This window comes from Oncorhynchus tshawytscha, linkage group LG22 (genome assembly GCF_018296145.1).
Source record: "Oncorhynchus tshawytscha isolate Ot180627B linkage group LG22, Otsh_v2.0, whole genome shotgun sequence".
NCBI lineage: Eukaryota > Metazoa > Chordata > Actinopteri > Salmoniformes > Salmonidae > Oncorhynchus > Oncorhynchus tshawytscha.
In genome coordinates, this window is record NC_056450.1 from 29,410,048 (window position 1) to 29,432,860 (window position 22,813).

General features: G+C 44.3%; 1 protein-coding gene across 4 annotated transcripts; it reads left to right on the forward strand.

Moving 5' to 3' along the window:
- Positions 1-64: 64 nt before the first annotated feature.
- On the forward strand, positions 65-21,732 carry LOC112222284 (DDB1- and CUL4-associated factor 1). 4 transcript variants are annotated; one of them, XM_024385034.1, is made up of 26 exons: positions 65-401; positions 875-1,009; positions 1,242-1,374; positions 1,582-1,658; positions 1,774-1,847; positions 1,940-2,053; positions 2,160-2,297; positions 2,491-3,141; positions 3,314-3,415; positions 8,110-8,268; positions 8,398-8,577; positions 8,763-8,972; positions 9,167-9,336; positions 10,106-10,233; positions 10,341-10,576; positions 10,753-11,819; positions 12,094-12,292; positions 12,382-12,464; positions 13,272-13,356; positions 13,453-13,686; positions 13,903-13,996; positions 18,475-18,579; positions 18,922-18,995; positions 19,137-19,229; positions 19,399-19,654; positions 20,058-21,732. In XM_024385034.1, the coding sequence occupies exons 3-26, from the start codon at positions 1,250-1,252 to the stop codon at positions 20,114-20,116; spliced, it is 4,713 nt and encodes a 1,570-aa protein (XP_024240802.1). In that variant the 5' UTR covers positions 65-401; positions 875-1,009; positions 1,242-1,249; the 3' UTR covers positions 20,117-21,732. The 4 variants fall into 4 exon arrangements, with proteins under 4 accessions (XP_024240802.1, XP_024240803.1, XP_024240801.1 ...); XM_024385035.1 differs by lacking the exon at positions 875-1,009 and having other exon boundaries at positions 65-270; XM_024385033.2 differs by lacking the exon at positions 875-1,009 and having other exon boundaries at positions 66-401.
- Positions 21,733-22,813: the final 1,081 nt, after the last annotated feature.

Sequence of the window (22,813 nt, forward strand, 5' to 3'; positions counted from 1 at the left end):
AGCACAGCCACAAAGGCATAAACCCCGCCTCTTTTTCTTTTTTTGTACAATTTCTCTTCTTAAAATCGGACTTTAAACCTAAACTTAACCACACTACAAACCTTATGTATAACCCTTAAATTAAATTAAGACCAAAAAGCAACAAAAGAAAGTATGTATGTTTACGATATATCCAATTTGACTTTGTGGCTGTGGTAACTCGTGACAACCGTGTAGAACGTGTTCGCCATAATAAACCCCGAACAAGGCTGTGCTAAAACAAGTGATAAGGTGCTGTGCGAAGCTGCAGTTTGTATTGTTTTTAACAATACAGGTCTAGCTAGCAAGTGTATGTCGGGATTTTAAAAAGTATTTTTTTGTGGAAGGAATAAGGAAAGCGAGGGAAAATTGAGCATATCAAGGTATGCATTCGCATAACATGCTAATAATGTGTTCGCTAGCTAGCTAGCTACATAGCGTTAGTTAGCCAACAATGCTGTCTCGCACATTAATAACTGTCTACTCTGGGCGGTCTTGTAGCTAGCTCGTGTGCACAATCAATGCAAACAGCAGTTTCTGAACACTGAACTAAGTGTAACTTCGCTTAAACAGATTTTCCAACGTTGTAACTCTATATAGCGAATATCCGTAGCTAGCTATCTAGCTGGTACATTTAGCTAAACGGGGTATTTCACACCTGCAGAGTTTATCTAAGAAATAAGTTAGCTATCGACGTACCGATGACGGTGTTGCTTGTCATCCTGTACAGTAGCTAGCTAACCTTTAGCTATATATTCCGGAGACAGTAACGGTTGCAAGCTGACGTTAGAAATAGGCTAACTAGTAGCTACTACACAGTAACGTTAGATAGCTAATGCTATTGGATGGTTTCTAGCATCATGACCAAATCACCTGTTGACCGTTGGAGTCTCTAGGGACCTATGCAGCCGTCTGACTGGATCTGTTCTGAACTGAAGCCCAAAGAAAGGTCCCCTTTGAGTCACTGGTTGCAACTGGAGAGGAAGTCGTGGTTTGTGTGCATAGATCGATCATGCATTAAATATATTTTATTTCAGGAGTAGGCCAAATAAGTAAGCTAGTGTTAGTGACTATCACTATCCGTCAGTTGCCTGTCATTGTAAATGTTGATACGGGCTAGATTGATTTCCTACCACTTTTCTGTGAACATTCAATGCTTCCATCTTGCTTGCACCAATCCAGTGTTTTGCACATTCTTTCATCATGTGTTTTCTGTGTATTAGGCCACACCATGGCGTCGGCATCTGCCAGCGTGGATTCCAAGGCAGAGCTGACTGCTCTGCTGGAGCATTGGTTGGAGAAGTGGGAGGGGGAGCAGCAGGCTAGCACACCAGACCTGGTTAACATCCTCACCAAGTGAGTGCCTGTGTAATAAAGGAGGATCATGTTTTGTAACACCAGTGGATATTATGGGAAGTTTCAACAACAACAAAAATGCACTTACTTTATTCAGATCACATTACTTGAAGGGATGGATGGATGTTTGTTTGTTTTAAAGCCTCTGGACATTTAGGAATATGTTGTCTATTTTGAATATATCATGGGCTTTTATTTTCCTCTCAGGATCTCAGAGCTGGTGGAGAGGGAGACTGAGGAATATCACAAAGCTGATCCTGATCCTTTTGATGACAGGCACCCTGGTAAGATGTTTTATTTCTGTTGTGTGTAGTCATAGCTATATAATTAACTCTAGCTAGCAAAAGTGATAGTTGACATTTTGTATATTTTTAATTCTCCCCACCTTTTGTCACTTAGGGAGAGCTGATCCAGAATGCGTCTTGGGTCATCTGCTTAAGATCCTGTTCAAAGATGATGACTTCATGAATGCGGTAAGAATGGAAAACAATTATACTTATTTAGTATTATTTGTAAATTGATGATCTGGTGAGTGCATGTTATTTCAACTCCTGTCTTTTTCCAGCTGGTGAATAGCTATGTGATGACCAGCAGAGAGCTCACCCTTAACACGGCAGCCTGTCGCTTGCTGCAGAACATCATGCCTGGGTTGGAGACCGCTGTGGTCTTTCAGGAGAAGGTATGCTACAACCTGCTTCTGTGGAGATGCACTTAAACATGTTTATAGATTTAGTTAGCTAGAATATGCAACCTATTCAATAATCATAATGTTGTGTTTGTGACAGGAGGGCATAGTGGAGAGGCTGTTTAAATGGGCCCAGGAGGCTGAGCAACCCCTGATGATCTATGCTACGGGCCTGCTGGCTGGAGCCATGGAGAACCAGGACATCGCTGCCAACTACAGGGAGGAGAACTCGGTCCTGGTCAGTGCCCAAACCCTATTATGAGGTGTTTTTATTAAGCCTCTGAGAAGGTTTAACAACATGAACATAAGATCTTGTATAAATACTGCAATGTGGGTTCAATTTAATTTGACCTTGTGTTGCCACATGTGGGCGCCATGGTGTCCATCCGTATCTCTGAATGACGCTAGATGCATCTCTCTCGCTCTCTCAGGTGCCTCTAATGCTGCAGCGGCTACGTGAGCTGCAGGCCAAGGACACTGAGAACAGGAAGGAGTTTAAACGGCCCAGTCCCAGGAAGGCCCTGGGGGAACCTCTCCTTCCTCTGGATGAGGAGACTGTTGATGGAGGCTTCGAGGACACCCCGTTCTCCTCTGGGAATAACGGCACAGAGAGGGTGGAGAAGGGACCAGAGGAGGACAGAGAGGAGAACCCCTTCCCCCCAGGGAATAACAGAACAGAGAAGGGACCAGAGGAGGACATAGAGGATAGCCCCTTCCCCAGCAATGAGTCTGACAACTCTTCCCACAAGATCAGCAGCTGCACCAGCTCGTCCATTAAAGGCCTGATGAAACCTGTGTCTGCCCCGCAGTCTCTGTCCCACCGGGACTTCCCAGATGGCAGGGCGGAGGGCAGCAGTCACCTCAAGAGGAGGGCGGAGAGGGAGAATGGACGGAAGGTGAAACAGAAGCTGAACTTCTCCCTGCCGGAGCCGGAGAGGAACTTCAGCGAGCTGTCCAACAGCAGCTGGTCTGAGATGAGCCCCTGGGTGATTGGGAACAACTATCACCTTTACCCTCTGACCCCGGAGATGGAGCAGAGGCTCATCCTACAGTACCTCACCCCTCTGGGGGAGTACCAGGAGGTTAGTGTCTGCTACATAAACCTACCAGCAGATGTCAGTCTTGTCAAACTCTATTATAAGAGCTAGTACTGTACTCGTTGAAGACATTATGCCATAAATAACTGTAGACTGCTAGACAGACGAGTAGTACTCTGCATAAATGTTTCATTTCTCTGTATTTTCTGTCTTTCAGCTGTTGGCTGTCTTCATGCAGATGGGAGCCTGTGAGCTGCTCATCCATTACATGGACCTGAAGCAGACCAACGATGTACAGCTCACCTTTGAGGCTCTCAAGGTAACCTTACTACAACTAGGGCTGTTGCGGTGACCGTATTACGGGCGGTCACGAGTCAGGAAGGCAGCCAATTTCCACGTGACCGTTTAGTCACGCTAATTAGGCTTCTCCAAGCTCAGATGCTGCTGATCATTAGTAGCCTACCAAACTTGCTAACTGCCTGGTATTCGGCACTCTATTGTCCCTCTAATCACTGAAAATCGAATCAAACACTTCATGAGAGCCCATGGGCTAATGTTGCACAACATTTCTATAGGGTATGCAATTGCATGAGAAAAGAGGAGGATCACATCCGCTTTCTATAGGCTAGGCCAACTATATGTATTTCTCAACATTCCTAATATTAAGCACATTGCTCAACCATACAACAGGAGTATAGCCTTAACTGGCTGGCATGAAAATTAATCACTGGAAAAGCATCCTCCATTCTCTATTTAAGTGCATAGATAACATGTTGTTTTTCGTCTGCCCATTTTTCGGGACAGTTGCGTGATAATGGTCCATTCTAAATCAATATAAATTTCACTCACACAGTACCAGTCAAAAGTTTGGACACACCTACTCATTCCAGGGTTTTTCTTTATCTTTACTAATTTTACATTATAGAATAATAGTGAAGACCTCAAAACTATGAAATAACACATGAAATCATGTAGTAGCCAAAAGTGTTAAACAAATCAAAATATATTTGAGATTCTTCAAAGTAGCCACCCTTTGCCTTGACAGCTTTGCACTCTCTTGGCATTCTCTCAACCAGCTTCATGAGGTAGTCACCTGGAATGCATTTCAATTAACAGGTGTGCCTTGTTAATTTGTGGAATTTCAGTTGTGTTGTGACATGGTAGGGGTGGTATACAGAAGATAGCCCTATTTGGTAAAGGAACAAGTTCTTAATATGGCAAGAACTACTCAAATAAGCAAAACGAAAGTCCATCATTACTTTAAGACGTGAAGGCCAGTCAGTCTGGAAAATTTGAAGAACTTTGAAAGTTTCTTCAAGTGCAGTCACAAAAGCCTTCAAGCACTATGATAAAACTGGCTCTCGTGAGGACTGCCACAGGAAAGGAAGACCCAGAGTTACCTCTGCTGCAGAGGATAGGTTCATTAGAGTTAACTGCACCTCAGATTGCAGCCCAAATAAATGCTTCACAGAGTTCAAATAACAGACACAACATCAACATCTCAACATTTCAGAGGAGACTGTGGGAAATCAGGCCTTCATGGTCTAATTGCTGCAAAGAAACCACTACTAATGGGCACCAATAAAAAGAAGAGACTTGCTTGGGCCAAGAAACATGAGCAATGGACTTTAGACCATTGGAAATCTGTCCTTTGGTCTGATGAGTCCAAATTAGAGATTTTTGGTTCCAACCGCCGTGCCTTTGTGGCCTCCACAATCACCTCAACCAAATTGAGATGGTTTGGGATGAGTTGGACAGCAGAGTGAAGGATAAGCAGACAACAAGTGCTCAGCATATGTGGGAACTCCTTCAACACGTTTGGAAAAGCCTTACAGGTGAAGCTGGTTGAGAGAATGCCAAGAGTGTGCAAAGCTGTCATCAAGGCAAAAGGTGACTACTTTGAATAATCTCAAACATGTAAAACATGTAAAACATATTTTGATTCGTTATGTTTTTTTTGGCTACTACATGATTCCATGTTTTCATAGTTTTGATGTCTTCCATTTTTCTACAATGTAAAAATAAAGAAAAACCCCTTGAATGAATAGGTGTCTAAAAACTTTTGACTGATTTTGGATATTTTTTAGTATATGTAAAGGCATGATGAAATCATGAATAGTCTGATGGGTTGTGAATTATATATTATCACTTGTGAATGATGCCCAGCATAAGAAACAGACTTTTTTTTTGGCGACTTTTTCGAATCATAGTCACACACCTCATGTAACCTAGCCCATTTTTAAACATTGATGCTAGTGGTTGTTTTAATTTGGGATCTATTGCGTCCCACAACTGTCACAGACTTTGGAATATTTATTTCTCGCACACAATAGAACAGGTCGACTTTTGTGCTATGTGGGATAGATTGCTTTTGCTGTTTGTTATGCCTACTCATCTTGTTGGCTGACAAAAAGTACATGTGGACCGTTCCTTTAAATCTTCAATATGCACCTCAGAATTGGAGAAGGACATTCGCAGGCGTGTCCCGGATGTGTCGGTCTTCGCTTGTAGTCTGAGAAAGACCCGATCACGGGATGGAGAGTGCGCAGCTCTCAGGGAGAAGGCATGGATTTTTTTTAGGGTGAATTACAGCCAGAAAGGGAATGCCACCATGAAATTTGTTCTTGTCAAATTGTAAATGAGAGACTAATGAATATTGTACAGCCTGCACAAAAAAAACAAAGCAGAGCTAATGCCTTTTCAAGCAACTTTTTTCAAATCATCATTAGTTGCATCATGCAGCCTTAAAATCAATTAAAAATCAAAACATATAGCCCAATGTTTGTAGAACAACTAAAGTTAGATTAATAACTGTAAACTACGCAGAAAGGAGTACTTATCTCTTTGTTAACCGCTCAACACCGAACAGCTGCATGTGTGTGCACAAATTGTTTGGGGAAATATTTCTGTTTTATTCAGCTTTGTTCAATTGTGTTCTTCATACTATAAAATAATGCCATTGAATTCTAAGCAAATCTTGTCTGCTAAATGAACTAGTTTAGCCCACTGGCATTTGGCATAGCCAGATCACGACCAAGCATAAGGACAACTCAGAGTATGCTATTCTGTTCTTCTGAAATAGACTACATTTTCTTCATATCATGTTTCTTTAGACCTGTCTAAAATAAATAATTAATTTATTTTGAAGATGTAGGCTGTATTACATGGATTTATTAGGCTTTCTAAAATGTAGATGTACAGTTGAAGTCAGAAGTTTACATACACTTAGGTTGGAGTCAATAAAACTCGTTATTCAACCACTCCACAAATTTCTTGTTAACAAACTATAGTTTTGGCAAGTCGGTTAGGACATCTACTTGGTGCATGACACAAGTAATTTTTCCAACAATTGTTTACAGACAGATTATTTCACTTATAATTCACTGAATCACAATTCCAGTGGGTCAGAAGGTTTACATGCACTAAGTTGACTGTGCCCTTTAAACAGCTTGGGAAATTCCAGAAAATGGTGTCATGGCTTCAGAACCTTCTGATAGGCTAATTGACATCATTTGAGTCAATTGGAGGTGTACCTGTGGATGTATTTCATGGCCTACCTTCAAACTCAGCGCCTCTTTGCTTGGCGTCATGGTATAATCAAAATAAATCAGCCAAGACCTCAGGAAAAAAAATGTCGGCCTCCACAAGTCTGGTTCATCCTTGGGAGCAATGTCCAAACGCCTGAAAGTACCACGTTCATCTGTACAAACAGTAGTATGCAAGTATAAACACCATGGGACCACACTGCCGTCATACCGCTCAGGAAGGAGACTCCTTCTGTCTCCTAGAGATGAACGTACTTTGGTGCAAAAAGTGCAGAACAACAGAAAAGAACCTTGTGAAGATGCTGGAGGAAACGGGTACAAAAGTATCTTTATCCACAGTAAAACGAGTCCTATATCAACATAACCAGAAAGGCTGCTCAGCAAGGAAGAACGCCTCCAAAACCACCATTAAAAAAAGCCAGACAACGGTTTGCAAATGCACATGGGGACAAAGATCGTACTTTTGAGAGAGATGTCCTCTGGTCTGATGAAACAAAAATATAAGCTTTTGGCCATAATGACCATTGTTATGCTTGGAGGAAAAAGAGGGAGCCTTGCAAGCCGAAGAACACCATTCCAACCGTGAAGCACAGGGGTGGCAGCATCATGTTGTGGGGGTGATTTGCTGCAGGAGGGACTGGTGCACCTCACAAAATAGATGGCATCATGAGTTAGGAAATTTACGTGGATATAATGAAGCAACATCTCAAGCCATCAGTCAGGAAGTTTAAAACTTGGTCGCAAATGGGTCTTCCAAATGGACAATGACCCCAAGCATACTTCCAAAGTTGTGGCAAAATGGCTTACGGACAACAAAGTCCAGGTATTGGTATGGCCATCACAAAGCCCTGACCTCAATCCTATAGAAAATTTGTGGGTAGGACTGAAAAAGCGTGTGCGAGCAAGGAGGCCTACAAACCTGACTCAGTTACACCAGCTCTGTCAGGAGGACTGGGCCAAAATTCACCCAACTTATTGTGGGAAGCTTGTGGAAGGCTACCCAAGTTAAACAATTTAAAGACAATGCTACCAAATACTAATTGAGTGTATGCAAACTTTTGACCCACTGGGAATGTGATGAAATAAATAAAAGCTTAAATAAATCCTCAGCTATTATTCTGACATTTCACATTCTTAAAATAAAGTGGAGATCCTAACTGACCCAAGACAGGGAATTTTTACTAGGATTAAATGTCAGGAATTGTGAAAAGTGAGTTTTTAAATGTATTTGGCTAACGTGTATGTGAACTTCCAACTTCAACTGTAGATGTGTGGAAGCCAGGAGATGCTGAATGTTTGTTAATTAACGGTCAATTACCGTGAGACCCAAGTTATTTGCTTGACAGTCACTGGCTGATGAAGTTTAGTGACTCCCACAGCCCTAGCAGTAACTGACTTAGAATGCGCCTCAATTGTTTAAAGAAGTGCATCCCAGCTTTATCCTAGGATTCCCGTTCTCTACCTGTAGTACCTGGCCTCCCTGCTCCTGCATAAGAAGTTTGCAGCCCAGTTTGTGGCCCATGGAGGAGTTCAGAAGCTTCTGGAGATCCCTAAGCCTTCCATGGCCGCCACAGGGGTGTCTCTGTGCCTCTACTACCTGGCCTACAACCAGGATGCCATGGAGAGGGTAGGGGACCAACACACACCATAAAGATCAACTGTTCCTGTGGTCTGTGTGTGTAACACAGATTTACATTGAAGTAAATTAAGTCCATACAAATTGTGTGTTCACTTCATGTGTTTCTGTTCCCCTTAGGTGTGTATGCTGCCTCACTCCATCCTGTCTGACGTGGTGAGCTACACTCTGTGGCTGTTGGAGTGTTCCCACGCCTCGGGCTGCTGCCACGCCACCATGTTCTTCTCCATTTCCTTCTCCTACCGAGCCGTGCTGGAGCTCTTCGATAGGCAGGACGGCCTCCGACGCCTCGTCAACCTGGTAGGAGGGCCTGTCTGGTTTATTCTTGCTTCTGTTTCCTCTAGCTGTCACTAGGACAGGGTTTTCTAATATTTGTAAAAAATACTGTTTTGCTATTTCTGTCTCTCGATCAGTTCTCTGAACATGCTCACTGTTGCAGTGTGTATTACACTGCTGCTTATTGTGTATAATTCTACTGTCTCCAGATAAGTACGCTGGAGATCTTAAACCCTGAAGATCAGGCGGCCCTGCTGAGTGATGACCAGATCTTCTCCAGCAGGCAGACAGCCAAGCACACCTGCATGGCCCTGCGCAGGTTCTTCGAGGCCCATCTGGCCATCAAGGTGGAGCAGGTCAAGCAATCCCTGCAGCGGACTGAGGGGGGCGCTCCCATTCACCCTCAGCCCTACTACAAGGTAGGCGGAACAGGCCGTCCCATCTGAGTTGGGAGATTGAAGTGATTTTTTGCTCTAAATTGCCAATTTCTTTCTATAGGTGTTTATAAAGTTCCCTTTCTGAATTGACCCCAACCCCCTGGAACCCATCATCACAGATATACCTTGGTGATGTTTTTCCTTCAGAGGTGCCTCATTGTCCTTCTGTTCCCCAGGCGTGCAGCTACACCCATGAGCAGGTGGTGGAGATGATGGAGTTCCTGATCGAGTACGGCCCAGTCAGATTGTACTGGGAGCCAGCTGAGGTGTTCCACAAGCTGTCCTGTGTTCAGCTGCTGCTGCAGCTCATCTCCATTGCTTGTGACTGGAGGACCTACTATGGCAGGTAAGGACAGAAAAGAAATGCAACCTTCCTTCTCTATTGCAAGTACAGATTCCCTTGTGGGAAGTTGGCAGATCGGCTGTGTCGACTGCAGATGACTGCCAAGACGCTTGTTGGGGGTTGTAGAGCAAAACGGAGAACATCATCGTGTTCGTGAGATTCTCATCTTTCCATAAACATAATAGTTTTGTAGGCCAAACTGTTCGGATGCTACAAATGTTTTGGTGAGAATATAATAATTAGCTAATATTGTATTTAATTTGCCTTAGTGGCAATATGTAACTTTTTGGGCGACCTGACCGAATGTATAGATCTCATTCTACTTGAAAGCAAGTCTAAGAAGCGGTAGATCTGTTCATGCTTCCCTTTTTCCTTTTTTTCTTTCTGTTTTATACCAGTTTCAAACAGCTGAAATAATATTTATGGTTCTGGAAAATGTATTTCACAGTGGTTTAGACGGTATGATGATTCTCTACACTACACTAGCTTATTTTGTCACATAAACTGAAATTAGACTAACTGTTATAGTTTTAGCAACCAGGAAATGTCAGAGTGATTTCTGCATAGTGCAACTTCAATATTGCTGGACCCCAGGAAGAGTAGCTGCTGCAAAACTAACCAGTGCCTTATGGGTATCCATAATTAAAATACTCTGCTCTATATTAAAATACATCTCTATTCATTATGGAGAACACTTGTTTATATCTTTTCACAATTTAAGTGAATACCCGAGTAATACTGTGTGACTGTTTCCCTCCGTGTTGTCCCCTAGGAGTGACACAGTGCGTTATGCCCTGGACATACTGAGCATCTTGACGGTGATCCCGAAGACCCAGCTGCTGATGGCTGAGTCTGTGGCTGTGCCAGATGGGGAGGGGGGTAATGCAGTCTCCACCGTGGGTACGTTACCTGTCCTGCCATGGTGTTCTATTGACACCTCCTTATCTATCCAGCAGACCAGGACTGTTTGCTTTGGGGTTTAATCTTAATGTTCAGTTGTTCCTCAGGTATGAGTGTAGTCCTGTTGGTGGCGGAGGGAGAGGTGTTTGTGAACGACGCCGAGATCCAGAAGTCTGCTCTGCAGGTGGTCATCAACTGTGTGTGTGCTCCGGACAAACGCATGTCCAGCATCGGCAAGTTCATCTCGGGCACACCTCGTAGACGCCTGCCCCAGACTACCAAGAGCAGTGAGAGCGTGCTCAGCAAGATGTGGAACGTGGTGCAGTCTAACAACGGCATCAAGGTGAGAGAAGATTATCTTCGGAACTGTCTATTGATAGATATTACGCTGGTATGTTGTTGGGCGCTACTGGTCTCTGATTTGTCTATTCATGAATGGTTTGGGTTACTTTTATGATTTCTCAATACTGTTATTATGCACTCGTAACCATAGCTAGTTCTTCTGCCATCTCCCTGTAGGTGCTCCTGTCCCTGCTGACGGTGAAGATGCCCATCACAGATGCGGATCAAATCCGGGCCCTGGCCTGTAAGGCCCTGGTGGGTCTGTCCCGCTCCAGCTCAGTCAGACAGATTATCAGCAAGCTGCCTCTCTTCAGCAGCGGACACATCCAGCAGCTTATGAAGGAGCCTGTGCTCCAAGACAAACGCAGCGAACACGTCAAATTCTGCAAGTTTGCGGCAGAGCTCATCAAGCGAGTGTCTGGTAAACCCCTCATGATAGGGACGGATGTGTCCCTGGCCTGGCTGCAGAGGGCTAATGTGGTGGCCCAGTCCAGGATCTCCTTCCCTGAGAAGGAGCTACTGCTGTTGATCCGGAACCACCTGGTGGCCAAAGGCCTGCATGACACGGCCACCACACTCACCAAGGAGGCTGACCTCCCCATGGCCATCCTCCCCCACCCATCTTCCTCAGCTTTACTTCCTGTCGTTGTTCCCCCTCCTCCTGCCTCCCCTGCCCCTGCCCTCCCCCGGACCCCTCGGCTGGCCAATGGGGTTGCAGCGCGGTTGGCGAGCCACGGCTCTCATCCGTCCATGCCGTTGTCAGTTCAGCCCCGTCCCTCGACGTCGCAACTCCTCGCACTCCCTCCAGCCGCCCCTCCCCTGTTGACCCCTCACCAAAGCAACGGCTCTCCCCTAATTGGTCGGATCGTGTTCACGCGAGAGCGCCCGTCGCCATGCCCCGTGCCTGCCAGCTGTAAGAAGCCGCGGGTGCTGAGGCAGAAGTCAGATTACGGTGCCTTCAGCCAGAGTCCAGCCATGAAAAAACAGCTGGACAGACACCTGCCCTCTCCCCCCGCCCTGGACAGCATCATCACAGAGTACCTGAGGGAGCAGCACGCACGCTGCAAGAACCCTGTCACCACCTGCCCCCCTTTCTCCCTTTTCACCCCCCACCAGTGCCCCGAACCCAAGCAGAGGCGCCAGGCCCCAACCAACTTCACCTCCCGAAACACACGCAGGGTCGTCTACCCCAAGTATGGAGGGGTGGACGGGGGCTGCTTCGACAGACATCTCATCTTTAGCAGGTATGTTTGGTTCCTAATACACTGGGGACTCAAAGTCCTTTTAATTGGGTTTTTAGATGGACTTCTCTGGGTAACATGTTCCCCTTTTCACCCAGGTTTCTCTGGGTAACATGTTCCCCTTTTCCCCCCAGGTTTCTCTGGGTAACATGTTCCCCTTTTCCCCCCAGGTTTCTCTGGGTAACATGTTCCCCTTTTCCCCCCAGGTTTCTCTGGGTAACATGTTCCCCTTTTCCCCCCAGGTTTCTCTGGGTAACATGTTCCCCTTTCCCCCCAGGTTTCGTCCCATGTCTGTGTTCAGGGAGGCAGATGAGGATGAGAGTGGGTTCATGTGTTGTGCCTTCTCTGCCCGTGAGCGGTTCCTGATGCTGGGGACGTGTACGGGCCAGCTCAAACTCTACAATGTGTTCACAGGCCAGGAGGAGGCGAGCTACAGCTGCCACAGCTCTGCCATCACACACCTAGAGCCATCACGGGTCAGTGGGGACATTTAAAAATCTACATGTATTGTGGATATCTAATACATTAGTTTTTTAGTGAACTTTTGTCTTTTTTTTGTCATCAGGATGGCTCTCTGTTGTTGACGTCGGCATCATGGAGTTATCCTCTGTCTGCACTGTGGGGCATGAAGTCAGTGTTCATCATGAAGTAAGTGTGACACAGGAGACTGACCTTGTCAGATCAATACAGTTGGTTATTTCTTAAAATGGGGATGACTGCTTTACCCATTCCATTTCTATGGTTAATTCTATTGGTTGTGTGTTTATGGTGCTCCCTGCCCAATGGTCCAGCTGTTCAGTGCCAGCAGAGCATGGAACTGCTGAAAGAGACTGACACATTCGTTAAACACACTAACTGAACTGCCTTAGTCCTGGGAATTGCCAGGGACCTTGCAATACAATACTATCACAATACTTAGGTGTTATTCGATATGTATTGTGACTCTCACTATTCAATACTGTAATTTTTATTGTGATTGATGTTCGGAACACTGCTCACTATATGTCTACTGCAGAGAGACGAGAGAACATGAGGAAATTAGTTTTGATCAATCATGGAAATAAAATAACTGAAAACATGTCTCACTATTTAAAAAGATGGCGAACAAGCTATAGGATGAAAAATACCGGAGGGTTAGCGCAGGTACAGCTCTCTAGCACTAGCTAACAAATTACAAATAAAAAATTATACTTGGAGTCAAAGTATCAATATAATATCGTCCAAAATAGTGTTGCAATATGTTACTTTCTATTTTTTTATCCCCATCACTATGTCTTAGGGCTGGAATGTTCACTTCATACAATACACAGTGTAGTTTGGCCTCCTTCTGCCCTCAGTTTAACCAAAGCAACATTGGTGCATCATTACTTAACCTAAATGGCTTATTCTATATGGCCTGAAGTCAGAGGTTGTAAGGAATATTTTCTATTTATCTCTATTCATTCTTCTTTCCAGGCATTCCTTCTTAGATGATCATTATGTGGAGTTCAGCAAACTCTCACAAGACCGAGTTATTGGCACAAAGGAACACATAGCCCACGTAAGTCTTCTTTATAAACATCTAAAGGTTAAACTGAATGACCGGGTACACAAGCTTTGTTTTTTTTGTCCTGATCACCTGATCTTTGGGTCTCAGATCTATGACATCCAGACGGGGCAGAAAACCCTGACCCTCAACTACCCGGACCTGGCCAATAACTACAAGAGGAACTGTGCGACCTTTAACCCCACTGACGACCTGGTGCTGAACGACGGTGTACTGTGGGACGTGCGCTCGGCTCGTGCCATCCACAAGTTTGACAAGTTCAACATGAACATCAGTGGAGTGTTCCACCCCAATGGCCTGGAGGTCATCGTCAACACTGAGATTGTATCCGACTCAGACTGTACAATAGTTATAGTCATATTTGTAGAGTTAATTGGCGGTACTGAGCCTGCATCAGTTTGTCTGATAAGTGATCTAATGTCAAGATGGGACTGTCCCATGCCATCTGTTGAGTACATCTCAATCCCAGAGGTATTAGGTTGAGTAGTCAATATGCTATATTGATAATGTGACAGTGTGATTCCTTAATGGTTGTGTCAGTGGGACCTGCGGACTTTTCACCTCCTCCATACAGTGCCAGCTCTGGACCAGTGTAGGATCGTCTTCAACAACAACGGCACGGTGATCTACGGAGGTAAGGACTATGGGAAATGAAGTAGTGTGAGGTGGTAGCAAGGCTGGTCAAATTTCACCTTATGGTGAAGAGCTAAGACTTTTAGATGTGTGTTGAAAGGTGAATGCTTGTGGGGTTGTGTTTTCACGACATGTGAAAGGTGCATGTAGATGTGTGTGTTTGATGCCACACGGCCCTGCTGAACCATATGGCCGGAAGGCTGTGCCCTGAGCGAGCAGAGGAGTCTAACCAGCTGGTTCACATCTACAGCCACTGGGAGGCCATGATAGATCCACCCACATCAAATCAAATTTATTTATATAGCCCTTCGTACATCAGCTGATATCTCAAAGTGCTGTACAGAAACCCATTCTAAAACTCCAAACAGCAAGCAATGCAGGTGTTGAACCACGTTGGCTAAGAAAAACTCCCTAGAAAGGCCAAAACCTAGGAAGAAACCTAGAGAGGAACCAGGCTATGAGGGGTGGCCAGTCTTCTTCTGGCTGTGCCGGGTGGAGATTATAACAGAACATGGCCAAGATGTTCAAATGTTCATAAATGACCAGCATGGTCAAATAATAGGTCTGGGACAGGTAGAACATCCGGTGAACAGGTCAGGATTCCATAGCCGCAGGCAGAACAGTTGAAAATGAAGCAGCAGCACGGCCAGGTGGACTGGGGACAATCAAGGAGTCATCATGCCAGGTAGTCCTGTAGGCATGGTCCGAGGGCTCAGGTCCTCTGAGAGAGAAAGAAAGAGAATTAGAGAGAGCATACTTAAATTCACACAGGACACCAGATAAGACAGGAGAAGTACTCCAGATATAACAAACTGACATTAGCCCCCCTGACACAAACTATTGCAGCATAAATACTGGAGGCTGAGACAGGAGGGGTCAGGAGACACTGTGGCCCCATCCGATGATACCCCCGGACAGGGCCAAACAGGAAGGATATAACCACACCCACTTTGCCAAAGCACAGCCCCCACACCACTAGAGGGATATCTTCAACCACCAACTTACCATCCTGAGACAAGGCCGACTATAGCCCACAAAGATCTCCACCACGGCACAACCCAAGGGGGGGCGCCAACCCAGACAGGAAGATCACATCAGTGACTCAACCCACTCAAGTGACGCACCCCTCCTAGGGACAGCATGAAAGAACCGGCCAGGCAGAGACAGCAAGGGCAGTTCGTTGCTCCAGAGCCTTTCCATTCACCTTCACACTCCTGGGCCAGACTACACTCAATCATATGACCCACTGAAGAGATGAGTCTTCAGTAAAGACTTAAAGGTTGAGACCGAGTCTGCGTCTCTCACATGTGTAGGCAGACCATTCCATAAAAATGGAGCTCTATAGGAGAAAGCCCTGCCTCCAGCTGTTTGCTTAGAAATTCTAGGGACAATTAGGAGGCCTGCGTCTTGTGACCATAGCGTACATGTAGGTATGTATGGCAGGACCAAATCTGAGAGATAGGTAGGAGCAAGCCCATGTAATGCTTTGTAGGTTAGCAGTAAAACCTTGAAATCAGCCCTTGCCTTGACAGGAAGCCAGTGTAGGGAGGCTAGCACTGGAGTAATATGATCAAATTTTTTGGTTCTAGTCAGGATTCTAGCAGCCGTATTTAGCACTAACTGAAGTTTACACATCCACACCATTCTAACAGCTCAGTAGACCGAGACACTGTGAGGCCATGATAGATCCACCCACAGCAGTGGCACTCTAGCAGCAGTACCACTCTTATCATGAACTCAGCAAAAAAAATATCCCTTTTTCAGGGCCATGTCTTTCAAAGATAATTCGTAAAAATCCAAATAACTTCATTGTAAAGGGTTTAAAAACTGTTTCCCATGCTTGTTCAATGAACCATAAACAATTAATGAACATGCACTAACAGCTTACAGATGGTAGGCAATTAAGGTCACAATTACAAAAACTTAGGGCACTAAAGAAGCCTTTCTATTGACTCTGGAAAAACACCAAAAGAAAGATGCCCAGGGTCCCTGCTCATCTGCGTGAACGTGCCTTAGGCAGGCTGCAAGGAGGCATGAGGACTGCAGATGTGGACAGGGCAACAAATTGCAATGTCCGTACTGAGAGACACCTGAGACAGGACGGACAGCTGATCGTCTTCGCAGTGGCAGACTACGTGTAACAACACCTGCACAGGTTCGGTACATCTGAACATCACACCTGCGTGACAGGTACAGGGTGGCAACAACAACTGTCCGAGCTACATCAGGAACGCAATAGGATGAAAGAGGCTGGACTGAGGGCTTGTCGGCCTGTTGTAAGGCAGGTTCTCACCAGACATCACCGGCAAAAACGTTGCCTATGGGCATAAACCCAACGTTGCTAGACCAAACAGGACTGGCAAAAGTGCTCTTCACTGCCAAGTCACGGTTTTGTCTCTCCAGGGGTGATTGTCGGATTCGATTTTATCGTTGAAGGAATGAGCGTTACACCGAGGCCTGTACTCTGGAGCTGGATCGATTTGGAGGTGGAGGGTCTGTCATGGTCTGGGGCGGTGTGTCACCGCGTCATTGGACTTAGCCTGCAATGACAACAAGCTATCTCAACGCTGTGCGTTACGGGGAAGACATCCTCCTTCCTCATGGTACCCTTCTTGCAGGCTCATCCTGACATTACCCTTCAGCATAACAATGCCACCAGCCATACTGCTCTTTCTGTGCGTGATTTCCTGCAAGAAAGGAATGTCAGTGTTCTGCCATGGCCAGCGAAGAGCCCGGATCTCAATCCCATTGAGCACGTCTGAGACCTGTTGGATCGGAGGGTGAGGGCTAGGGCCATTTCCCCCCCCCCCCAGAAATGTCCAGGAACTTGCAGGTGCCTTGGTGGAAGAGTGGTGTAACATCTCACAGCAAGAACTGGCGAATCTGATGCAAGTCCATGAGGAGGAGATACACTGCAGTACCTAATGCAGCTGGTGGCCACACCAGATACTGACAGTTACTTTTGATTTTGACCACCCCCTTATCTAGGGTCACATTATTCCATTTATGTTAGTCACATGTCTGTGGAACTTGTTCAGTTTATGTCTGTTGTTGAATCTTGTTATGTTCATACAAATATTTACACATGTTCAGTTTGCTGAAAATGAACGCAGTTGACAGTGAGAAGACGTTTCTTTTTTCGCTGAGTTTACTATCGATCTATTCATCCACCCACACTTCTGTTCAGCCAGTATGTGTGCTGTTATTTTGCCATGATGAATCCTCACATTACAGGTACCTGAATTTAACCTTGCCATCCATTTTCAAGGAGGATTTTTCATTTCTTTCATTGGAATTCCAGTTCACTTGACTCAATAGAAATGGAATTGACCCCAATCCTGTTACCCAAAGCCTTGTGGATACCATGAAGGCTCTGCACACCCACACCACACTGATTTAGTAGCCAAAATAATGGGTCAATGTCTATCGATCTGGCCATCTCATCCGGCCACCCATTTTCCTTTCTAAATAAAAAATGGAATCAAACTTTGTCACATGCACCGAATACAACAAGTGTAGACCTTACTGTGAAATGCTTACTTACAAGCCCTTAAACAACAGTGTAGTTCAAGAAGAGTTTAAAAAAATGTTTTTACCAAATAAAATAAAAAATTGATAATAAAAGTTACACAATAACATAAGAATAACAAGGCTATATTACAGGGGTTACAGTGTCAGTGTTAGGGGTTACAGGTTAGTTGAGGTAATTTGTACATGGAGGTAGGGGTGAAGCGACTATAGATAATAGCAGCGAGCAGCCACAGTGTACAAACAAATGGGGTTAATGTAATGGTCTGGTGGCCATTTTTATTAATTGTTCAGCAGTCTTATGGCTTGTGGGTAGAAGCTGTTAAGGAGCCTTTTGGTCCTAGACTTGGCGTTCCGGTACCGCTTGCCGTGCGGTAGCAGAGAAAACAGTCTTACTTGGGTGACTGGAGTCGCTGACAATTTTATAAGCTTTTCTCTGACACTCGCCTATTATATAGGTCCTGGATTGCAGAAAGCTTGGCCTCAGTGACGTACTGGGTCGTACGCACTACCCTCTGTTGCGCCTTAACGGTCAGATCCCGAGCAGTTGCCATACCAGGCGGTGATGCAACCGGTCAGGATGCTCTCTGGTACAGCTGTAGAACTTTTTGTGGATCTGGGGGTCCATGCCAAATCTTTTCACTCTCCTGAGGGGTGAAAGGTTTTGTCGTGCCCTCTTCACGACTGTCTTGGTGTGTTTGGACCATGATAGTTGGTTGGTGATGTGGACACCAAGGAACTTAACTCGCGACCCGCTCCACTTGGCCCGCCTTTTCCTGTAGTCTATGATCAGCTCCTTTGTACTGAGGCAACTGTTACCCTTTGCCTGTAAAAAATAATTGTATCCATCCATACACCTCTCTTGCTTTTTCTCTGTATATGAAGCACAACTATGTATGTGTTCCAGTTGTGGTGTGTAGAGAACCTAACACTGCTGGATTGTTTTTGCAGCGATGCTCCAGGCAGATGATGATGATGACATTATGGAGATGCAGACGAAGACTCCCTTTGGCTCCTCCTTCAGGACGTTCAACGCCACCGACTACAAACCCATTGGTGAGATGGCTCTAAGACCCACACCATCACCAGAGTTTCAAGCCGTTGCATTTATCAGGAATTGACTATCCAGTTTTATACTGTACGACCCTAAACAACCCAGCCATGAGTCACTAGCAACAATTCCTGACCCACCAACTGGGAAACCATAATCTTGGAAGTATTTGGTGTCTATAGCATCTTGCTGTGGAAGTCAATATAATTCATTTTGTTCCGTAAGCGAATAGACTCCATCCAAACAACTTGTTTCTGTATTAACTACTTTAGCTATGGTCAAGTTTGAACTATTGTGACTATTTATTTATTACATGACAATGAAACATACCCCCTCTCCCCCCCCAGCCACCATTGACGTGAAGAGGAATATCTTTGACCTCTGCACAGACACCAAGGACTGCTACCTGGCTGTGATTGAGGTAGGTCTTTTGTCATCTGTAATATAACTTAATAAATCTGAACGGGCTTGAATCCAATGTTACACACTGGTAGAATAGTATTGGGAGACCGCCTCTGACACAACAGTTGTATGTTTCTGACTGCTGCGGTCTCCCATCCAGAACCAGGACTCGGTCAACACAGACACGGTGTGCAGACTGTACGAGGTGGGACGCCAGAGACTGGCTGAAGAGGAGGAGGATGAAGATGATCAGGTAAAGAGAGACAACAAACCCGCTTCCTTCAAAAAGCACAGCTCTATTATGTTGGTAGATAATTAATCAAATCACCAATCACTGACATTAGAACAACCTAAATATAGAGATGTAAGATCTGTGAAACATGTTCCTTACACGGCTGTTCTGGAACACTTGTCCCTATCAGGAGGATGACGATCAAGACGATGACGACGATGATGATGATGACTCTGATGATGACATGGACACGGACCCTCTGATCGCTGAGCTGGATAACGAAAACGGGGAGGATGAGGAAGACGAGGAAGACGGGAACAATGAATTATCTCTCTCCGACGATGAGGTGTCTCGCCTGCTGGAGGGGGATGGAGAGGAGGATGATGATGATGATGATGACGACTCGGATGACGATGAGGAAGATGGGGACCTTGCCCTGGATAACAGTGAGTAACAGTTGTCAGTTTGTCCTTCAGACATTCACTGATAGGTACAGCATGGGATGCAGGACAGGCAAGGTTGAAGTTGTTGGAAACAGTAAACTTAAACCTGTTGTCAGAAGGGCTAGGCTACTTTACACTTTTTAGTAATGACGTAGCCATTTATGTTATTATTTTTGAAAAGCTGTTACTCTACTGCTGTGTGAGGACACTTCCACTTGAGAGGGATTGACAGAATGAAAGGAAAGGGGGAAAAAGATGGACCCTCACACTGTCTGGGGCAATGGAAGACATGTCGTTTCTGCTTTCTGTCATTTTTCTACCACCACAGCAGTGACTTGTACAGTATTCTGTCCCATTTATCCCCCAGATCTCTAAATGTATCTTTGCTGTCTTTCTGTCAACCCAGCAGACAGCTCTGACAACTCTGACCTTGAGGATGACATCATCCTGTCCCTGAATGAGTGAGGAGCCGTCGGTGTCTGGGACAGAAAAACTAGGATGACACGTCCAGACTCCCGGAGAGAGCGCTCCATGTGGATGAACCGTCATAAACAACTGAGACAAGACTATAAGGTACAGTTAGATAAGAGAGAGTTGGGCAGAAAGAAGGATGGGATTTGGGAAGTGAACTGAGAGCGCCAACAGAGCATTGCCAGTTTGGAATTCTGTCCAATGCCCCCACACCACCCAGGTGCAAGTCATCCTGGGAGAAGCTGATGGAAGGAGTCAGTGAAGAGCCAGAAGAGAGATCCACCTTTCAAAATGTTTCTACAGAAATTGAATTAGTGAGAAAAAAAATAGAAGATTTGTATATGATATAGTTTTATATTACACTGTGGGCTTGATGAGTGGAAAACGATGTTTGTACAGACACAACAACAACTGAGGTTATCATTTTTTCATTTTGATTTCATTAAAGCTCTTTCAAAAGTTTACCCTTTGATATGGACTATCCTTTATTTTTTAGAATACTGAATGGCCACTGCTATTTGTAGAATTTTTTTTTTTAGATTGGGAAACTGAAGGGCTGTTTTAGATGGGGAAACTGAATGAAGCTACTTCTGACTGTGGATTGGTAAGGCAGTGTTGGCTGACTCAAACATCCTGTTCTATACTGCATCAATTCCCACGTGGCCTGCTGAAGACTAAGGTGCTGCATGAGGCTTCCACTCTAACATGGTCTATGTGGAGCTAAAGCAGCCATATCCTCAGGTTCATCTCCACTGCACCTTCTACTATACAAACTTGACCAACGACCAAGACGCCACACACAATAGTGCTATCAATGACCAACACCACTGGATTTCACAGCAACAGATCAAACATGGTGCTCTTGATAAATGCTGAAAACTGGTATTTTGTTAGGAACTTCACACATTAGTGAGTGTAAAATGTGGACTACAAATATTGTCCGCACACGATTGATGTAGTTGTATGTCTACAAAATGAGGCCTTCAAGGATGTCTGTCTTTTTCCAAGTATGAATTTGGCTTTGGTTGACATTTTGAATGGTGCTTGATCTCAACCTTGGGTTTTTGCTGCCCACACACAGGTTAGTTTAAGGGAATACATACTTTACATTTGAATTGCATGCAAACATGTTAGGATTTGTTTTGCGTTCATTAGTGGACATTGCTTGTTCAGTTTTTAGTAAGCTATAACCTGTTTACCTTTAATTTTACTCTCATGGAACAACACCAACAGAACTTGACCTGGATTGGAGAATGTTTGCCTACTGTCAATGATGCAGACAGTGTATTTTGACTGAAATGGGCTTGTTTGGATCATCTTTCTGAACTTTCTATGTTGGGTGGCTTTAGAAGCTATTCCTGATAAGTATTCAATTGTGGATAGCTCTATTATTCAGTTGCAACTTCTTTATTAAGACACTCTATTCAAATGTGGATGTGGTCTTGCCTATTGCCAATACATCATGTTTTCTTTACCTAGTTTGATTACATTCTTTACCTTCTGCCTCTTCTCATTTCTTCAAGGAGGCACTCTTGTAAAGATCCATAAAAACATGTTCTGTACAGTATGTATCTAAAAGTATTTTTACTATAAATAAAATGAAAGGTTGAGCTCTTGTCTTTAAGCCTATTCATTGTTGGAAAACTCTGAACCATTGACATTAAGAGACTAAATCACTGGCCTGAACATTGAATATGACATATGCATCATACACCCAACAGCTATTATTCAGTCGCTGTGATGGAAGAGTTTGCTCACATTTCTGCCTACATAGAGCCAGGGGTTATCGGCCAGAACATAAAACAAAGAATATGGAAATAGCATGTGGAGGAGATGTAGTCATTAGTTGTACCCCAATATTAGGGTTGGTCCACCAAGTGATGTTTGAGAAATCTGACTTGGTCCCCCCCACACAATTTTTTTAGTTTGTTTATATTAATAAAAAAATACATTTTCCCATCTCAAAGAGATTAAATTTAAAAAAAGACTAAGTGCCAAATAAAGTATAAAGTAACGGGGTTATCTTAAATCAGCCTTAAATCCCCTTGTGACAGGGGGAATGGAAGCTTGTTGTGTGCAGCAAGGAATGGCCATTGAATCCAAGCTTCACAAAAAAAAAAAAGCTAAAACATTTCTAGCCTGTATATCTATGAGTAACAGGGTTGACGTGTTATGGTTGACCAACTCCGTTTTCCACCACAAAACACCAGCAAACGGCCAAAAAGAGTAGAACCAGCTTACCTGCTTTTACACTGATTTAACTATTCCGATGTTCAATGTTTCTTTTGAAAAATAATAATTCAGTTCACGTAACAGGGTTGACCTTAAAATGAAGGACAGTTGTAAATGAATCACTAATCACATTACATAAATTGACTGTCAAAGCAACAAAATAACTTGGGCTTTACATTAATGGTCAAACGTTTAAATTAAGTAGATTGAAATCTTCCTTGAAGTGACACTGGGTTGACGGAGGGAAATGTCAAAATGCAGTATTTTGGCACTTTAGCAATGCTTTATTCATATACAGTGAGGGGAAAAAAGTATTTGATCCCCTGCTGATTTTGTACATTTGCCCACTGACAGAAATGATCCGTCTATAATTTTAATGGTAGGTTTATTTGAACAGTGAGAGGCAGAATAACAACAAATAAATCCACAAAAACGCATGTCAAAAATGTTATCAATTGA